The sequence below is a fragment of the Mesoplodon bidens genome (assembly GCF_964165515.1).
Source record: "Mesoplodon bidens genome assembly, chromosome: 14".
NCBI lineage: Eukaryota > Metazoa > Chordata > Mammalia > Artiodactyla > Ziphiidae > Mesoplodon > Mesoplodon bidens.
In genome coordinates this window covers 63,681,049-63,688,482 of record NC_138170.1, presented here as the reverse complement: position 1 = coordinate 63,688,482, position 7,434 = coordinate 63,681,049, and the positions used below count along the sequence as shown (strand labels likewise).

The window sequence follows — 7,434 nt, the reverse complement described above, 5'->3', positions numbered from 1 at the left end:
TCATAGCTTTAAAAATTGAGCTGAGCAAATTAGGTAACAATTTATACTGTTACACCTAATACTATTTCAAAAACATGAGTTCATTCACACTTTCACTAGTAACAGATACTCTGTAAACTAGAGAATCTCAAACATGTGCCTCAGTTTTGTTTTGGTTTGTTTGTTTTAAAATTTTGAGCCAGAATCTCCTCAGCAATAAATTTCACATAAAAATTCAGAATTCTGGTTTCTCTTGATATGTTTTAAACTTTGGCAACAGAGGCCACACACTTCTGAAAGGCAAAAATCAGCGGGAGCTGAGTAACAGCTGTCCCATTTAATAAGGGAAGGCTACTCTCCAATTTCTCAAAATCTTTATTATTCTCATCATATACACATTTTTGAATTCCACACCCACACATGGAACTCATATATGTTATATGTCTGACCACTGTGTCTCGTTGTTATTTGATTTTTTTAGCCATTGTATTAGACTGTAAACTTGCTCTTATTCCCTACTATATCCTGGCAACTTACTCGTCAGCTGGCACGTTGTCTGTGCTTACTATCTATTTGTTGAACAAATGAATGATTAATATATGTCACAATGTGAACTCAATATGGGGAAATGATTAATTGTCCGCAACGATGCTTTTGCTTATTAACACAGCTATAGGATAATAATCCCCTAATTGTTACTCTACTCTTCCCATTCCCTACCTCCAACCATGCCTTCTGTTTCTCTCTTTTAAGTTTTCTGCCTTTTTCAAAATCAGTCATCTCTTCTCTTGGTTCTAGGTGCTCCACTTTATTTTCCTTTTTTTTTTAATTGAAAAGAAGTCCTTAATAAGTGTCATTGGTCCCTACTTCAAATAATTCAGCATCTCTCAATCTGAAGGTTTGAGGAGCTCCTTAGAAGAGAAGGAGAGCTAAAATATCCAAAAAAACTATTTAGTGGTAGTCACTTTCTAAATAAATTAATGGGTTAAAGTGATAAAGTGACCAAATGTCCTGGATTAGTTAGCTCAGTACTCAGCTCCTCCTTTTTGTCCTGGTGAAACTGGCCCAGATTCCCTTCAAGATTAAGTGTCCTGCAAGTTCTTGCCATCTGAAAGCTGGGAGGCTGTCACACTGTAGGTTAAATGGCTGAGAAGGTTAGGATCTTCAGTCCAGGGAGATTATAAAGCCAGTGTAATATCCAGGCACTATTTTTCCTGAGACAAATTTTAAAAGATGTTAATTCAGAAAATGGATTTGACTGGGATATAATTCCAAGGGGCAGAAGATGTGGACTGAGATTATTAAAAATTGAGATCCTAGTAGAGTCTGAATTCTGGAATGACATTGTACATGTAAGAGATAAAAACAAATAAAATTATTGAGCCCTCTTACATTGCAGGTATTATGCAGGAGTTTTTAGGTGTATTCTTTCATTTTGTAATTTAATTCTTATTCCACCCATTTTACAGATGAGTTAATTAAAGAACTTGCTCCATAACACACAACTAATAAGTGGCAGAACCAAAATACCAACCGCAGTCTTTCTCACTCTCAAGCCCATATTTTTACCAAACAAAAAAATGACAAAGGTACAGAAAAGCAGTCAATATTAAGAACAACTGGATAGCAGGGACTTCGCAAGTGAGAGGCCAGGGGCCAGAAACTCAATACCTGGATGCTCAGGAATGAAAGATCACTCTTGTTCCAGGGGCTAATGATACATTTATTTCACGACTAATAAAATATAAACAGTCTATGTAAAAATGTTTTTCTTTAGAAGCCCAGATTTTAATCTTAAAACCCTAAAGTAGTGTGTGTCATTAACTTATATGTGATGTTGGGCAAGTAACAGACTGTTAGAGCCTCAAATTCCTTATTTAAAAAAATAGAGACCATAATGCTTAACTCAAATAGTGATGATTGACTACAACAGTAAAAGTTAACCTGCTTAGCCTAGAATATGGGTTCAATAAATGTTAGCTAGTAGTAGTAGTAGTCATCATCATCATCATTGTTGCTGTTGTCTCCTTAAACTTACGTTAATTTACCTCATGACTGAAACTAGGAATGTTTTTATGACTCAGCAAAGTGACTGGGAAATGCTTTTTTAGATGAGCAATCCATCTTAAGATCTAATCTGAAATTGAGGTAAAAGGAAATTTTGTACATAATCACTGTGGTAGATTACTTGCAAAGACGGCCACAATAATTTCTTCCATCCCTACATATACACCTCTTTGCAATGTGACTTTGCTACTCCTCCATAAGGATGTAGAATTTATTTTCCCATCTCTTATGTTGGAGCTGGCCATGTGACTTGCTTTGACAAAAGAATGCAGCAGAAATTACATTGTGCAACTTTGAAGTTTAGGCTTCAAGAGCCCTTGCATCTTCGACTCATGCTCTCTTGGAAGACAGATGCTATATAAAGAAGTCTGGAATACCCTGCTGGAGATACATGCCCCAGCCAAAGGCCACCACCAGCATCTGGACATGTGAATGAAGATAACTAGGCCACTCAGCCCTGGTCAAGCCTGCAGCAGATTACTGCATTCACATAAATGAACCCAGGCAAGGCCAGCAGAAGGACCACCCAACCAAACTCAGCCCAAATTGCTGACTCACAGAACTGTGAGTAAATAAATGGCTGTTATCTTAAGTCAGTAAGTTTTTGAGTGGTTTATTACACAGCAACAGAAATCTACAATTACCATGTTTGAATCATTTTTCAAATTATTAATATTTATTAAATGAGTACCATAAGCAAGGCATCAGGCTAGGTGCAGAAAGTGAGCCAAAATATGTAAAGTTTGGCCACTGTCTTGAAATGAGTTTATAATCTATATCAGGAGGTGATAAAGTATTTAAATAACAATAACACAAGACAATATATTAGAGGAGCCATAGAGTAACACAACCATATTGTTGTAAGAATTAAAAAATTGGATCATTTCTGCTGGAGGTGATAAGGGAAGGATTTATCAAGAAGATAATATTAGAGTTAAGCCTTGAAGGATTTTGACAGTGGAGTAGGAGGAAAAGAAATTCTAAGGGAAAGAAAAATGACCTGAGGATAACTGTGGTCTTGGTAAAGAGCAAAGAGTGCTCAGAAACTTGCCAATACTTTTTGTTGGATTATAGTATATATGTAGATGTGGGAGAACAATTCTTCAACAAATATCAAGTCGCAACTTCATTCCAGGCACTGCCTACTACTACATTATTATGTATTGATGATAGATGTGGAAGCTGAACTACAGATGTGAAGGCCAAGTCACTAGTCCAAGTTCACAGAAAGTGGGGGAGCAGAGGTTTGAATGCAACCAGTCGGACTCTAGAGCCACTCTACTACTGGGCAGTGTCTTGGCTAAGTTAAAAAGTTAGTTACTTAAGGAAAAACAAAAAGGCTGGCACCAAACTAAATACCCATTTAACAGTTGCAGTGAAAACAGATCAACAAGGAGGAAATTCAAATACTTAATATTGAGCAGAAAAATCAAATTAAGAAGAATAAATGCAGGGACTTCTCTGGTGGCGCAGTGGTTAAGAATCTGCCTCGCAATGCAGGGGACACGGGTTCGAGCCCTGGTCCGGGAAGATCCCACATGCCGTGGGGCAACTAAGCCCGTGCTCCACAACTACTGAGCCTGTGCCCTAGAGCCCACGAGCCACAACTACTGAGGCCATGTGCTGCAACTACTGAAGTCTGCGTGCCTAGAGCCCATGCTCTGCAACAAGAGAAGCCACCATAATGAGAAGCCTGCGCGCAGCAGCGAAGACCCAACACAGCCAAAATAAATAAATAAATTAATTAATTAAAAAAAAAGAAGAATACATGCAGTATGATTATATTTGTGTAAGGTAAAAACCAGGCAACTATACAGCATATTTACATATGTTAATGTATACACAAAACTAAAATGAAAAGATGAGTACAAAATTCAGGATAAATTTCCTGGAGGTCCAGTGGTTAAGACTCTGCACTTCCACTGCAAGGGTCACAGGCTCGATCCCTGGCCGGGGAACTAAGATCCCACAGGCCACGGGGGCAGGGCGGGGCGGGGCGGGGCGGGGGGTGTTGGCCATAGAAAAAAAAACAAAAACCAAAATTCAGGATAGTGGCTTCCTCTAGAGGGGGAGAAAAGAGTTCGAGATTAGGGAGGGGCTCACAGAGTGCTTCAAGGAACTGCTTACATTAGTTTTTCTTAAAATAGATGCTGTTTATTTTATTATTTTTCTTTAAATTATATATATGTTATACAGTTGTTCCTTAGTTTCTTGGGGGTGTGGGGTAGGTTCCAGGAACCACCCCCCCAATACCAAAAGCCAGGATGCTCAAGGCTGTTACATAAAATGACATCGTTTTTGCATATAACCTACTCACATCCTACCATACACCTGAAATTATCTCTAGATTACTTACAACACCTAATACAATGTAATACAATGCTATGTAAATAGTTGCAGGCCATGTGGCAAATTCAGGTTTTGCTTTTTGGAACTTTCTGGAATTTTTTTCCAAATATTTTCCATCTGCTGTTGGTTGAATTCGGATGCAGAACAACGGATACAGAGGGCCCATTGTATACATCTTGTTTACATGATATATGTATAAATCTAATAGATTTCACACAACAAAAAGTACCACAGGGTTCAAAAGAGGGAAGTTAGGAATTGAAATGAATCAGATGTGAAAGAGAGAAAGCATTTCAGAATGAAGAAATGGCCGAGCCACAGAGGCAGGAAAAGGGGTGGGGAACAGTAGAAGGGAAACAGGGAGTAAGTCATTTTTGCAATAGCCTACATTTGTAGGGGAGTAGTGGTGGGGAAAAGCTAGATAAAGTTGTGGCCAGAAGGTGGAGAGTCTTGGAAGCACTTGTAAACCTCACACTGTAAACAATGGGGTCTTTACTTCAATTAGTATTCCTTAGTTTGGGGCAACAAGAAACAATTACAGCTATTCCAAGTAAAAAGAGAAAGAGAAGAGAGAAAAAAAGATAGGGAGATAGATAGTAGGAGAGAGAAAAAGAGAGAAGGAGGGAAGGAGAAACAGAAGCAGAAAAATAGAGAAATAGACTGAATAGTTTTGGGATAGGTTATCAAGTAAGTGACCAGTCCAGGAACCTGGTAGTTCTGCGGATCTCAATGAAATAAACTGATAGAGCAGCTCTTTAGAACACTCAATTCTTACTACCTTCTACCCCAGTGTGTTTCCATCCAAGATTCCAGTTTCTAGGAGAGTATGGTTAACCTAGTGCTTCCACCTCTGTGATCTGGGAAGCAGGGTTCTGTGCTTGCAGCTCATGAGAATACAGGAAGCGAAGTCGAGTAGAATTAAAAAAAAAAAAAAAAAGGCCCAGTCTGAAATGCTCAGGAAGTATGGGATTACTGAACAAAACCTAAGGATTCCCTTATTCAAACATTAATTCTTCAGACTAGACATGTCAACACGTACTAATTTAATAATTAAATCTCTGGAACTGATGATTCCATCACAATGAGCTAACAGTTTCGTTTTTGGTGACCTTAAGTTTCTGTACGCCTCTACAACTGCTATCCTCTCATAATAATTACTAGATTGGGACCCATTACTTCTGTGATGGAACTCAGATCAACCATCCTTTGCGGAAGACTGGCAGAAAATGCTGAAAGAAGTATAAGAAAACTATGACACCGTAAGATGGTCCTGAGAACTAGCCGAGCGACCCCAAGCTGCAGCGGTCCCTCCAGTGAGTTGATAGCCTAAGCTCCCTGCTAAAGAGCTCCCAGGGTCAGCGAAGTCGACTGAGCGACCGGTCCCTATGGCAGACGTAGGCCGAACTGCACACTGGGAAATGTAGTTCCGCGGGGAAGGGACGGAGTGGCGGGAGCCGCACACGCGCAGTAAGAGCTCAGGGCAACAAAGACGGCGGCGTGCGCGCACGCGCCTGAGAAAGACTCGGGAGGGCGTGCGCGTACGCGTGCGCGCCCGGCCGCGGTTCTGAGCTACCAAGCGGCTGAGAGGACAGAGAGGGAGGGGCAGGAGCTACCGACCGCAGGAGGAGGAGAAGGGGTTGTGCTCCTGGCCGAGCAAGGAGAAAGGGGCGGGGCTGGAGAGCACCGCGCCGGGGTGCCGAGCTCCTGGGACCGGCGGGCGCGTGAGGGTCTGTGGCCCTTGCCGTCCCAGTGGCCGCCGCCGTCGCTTGGCTGCCGTCGGTCTGCGGGAGGCGGGTTATGGCGGCGGCGGCAGTGGGAGCTGTGAATGAATTCTCCGGGTGGAAGAGGGAAGAAGAAAGGCTCCGGCGGCCCCAGCAGCCCGGTGCCTCCCAGGCCTCCGCCCCACTGCCTGGCCCCCTCCCGCCCCGCCCCCAGGCCGGCCCCTTCGCCCCAATCGCCGCATAAGCGGAACCTGTACTACTTCTCCTACCCGCTGTTCGTAGGCTTCGCGCTGCTGCGTTTGGTCGCCTTCCACCTGGGGCTCCTCTTCGTGTGGCTCTGCCAGCGCCTCTCCCGCGCCCTCATGGCCGCCAAGAGGAGCTCCGGGGCCGCGCCGGCGCCGGCCTCGGCCTCGCCCCCGGCGCCAGTGCCAGGCGGGGAGGCCGAGCGCGTCCGAGCCTTCCACAAGCAGGCCTTCGAGTACATCTCCGTTGCTCTGCGCATCGATGAGGACGAGAAAGGTAACGGGGGGCCTGGGGGGAGGGGGCGGCGGCGCCGGGAAGAAAGCGGTGGGGTCGCCGAGGGAGGGCAACACCTGCGTCCCTTTCCTGCGGGAGCCGGTGGTGCTCCCCCGTAATTGATCTGCCCGGTGAGACTGCTTCCTCGGGTTAGACCCTCGTCCTCCACGATTCTTAGTTAAACACCTCTCTCCTCTCAGGCACCCTAGCCGGTGACTTTGTTTCAGACACTAGCCTACACCTACACTTCTGCATGACCCAAGTCCCTATGAGACACCCAGACGTGCTGGTGACAGTGACAGTTGTCCTAGAGTGACCACACAGATCCTTTCTAGCGCTGTAAACAGTGAGTGGCTTCCTCTGAGCCAGGTTTTCCAAAAGGTTTTGATATCGAAGAAGCTGTGCCTTGTTATAGGCTTTTAGTGAAAGCAGAGTACTGTAGTGTCAGAAAAAAAGAACAAATGGTGACTCAGTTTTGAAAGGAACAGCTGCATATGATTACAGCTGAATTTGCACTGTTTTAAAAGTTTCATAACAGTCATTTTTATCAATGTAATGACTTCTAAGTATTTTTCAATAAAGTTCTATTTTAGTATAAAACTTTTGCTCCTGGTTAATTTGATCTCATCTAAGTAAGTGTTCCAAGGTAACCTCTACATTTTTAAATTGAAATATTGAGTGAGGACTTCCCTGGTGGGGCAGTGGTTAAGAATCCGCCTGCCAACGCAGGGGACACGGGTTTGATCCCTGGTCCGGGAAGATCCCACATGCCGTGGAGCCACTAAGCCCATGCACCACAACT

At 43.5% G+C, this 7,434-nt stretch overlaps 1 protein-coding gene across 2 annotated transcripts in view; it reads left to right on the top strand.

The window, feature by feature from the left end:
* Positions 1-5,914: 5,914 nt before the first annotated feature.
* SPAST (spastin) overlaps positions 5,915-7,434 on the top strand; it is a 53,564-nt gene continuing 52,044 nt past the window's right edge. The window contains exon 1 of one of the 2 annotated variants that reach the window (XM_081254967.1): positions 5,915-6,635. In XM_081254967.1, coding sequence (XP_081111093.1) covers positions 6,221-6,635 — 415 coding nt within the window. In that variant the 5' untranslated portion in view covers positions 5,915-6,220. The remainder of the gene's footprint in view (positions 6,636-7,434) is intronic. The other variant, XM_081254966.1, reaches the window with a different exon arrangement.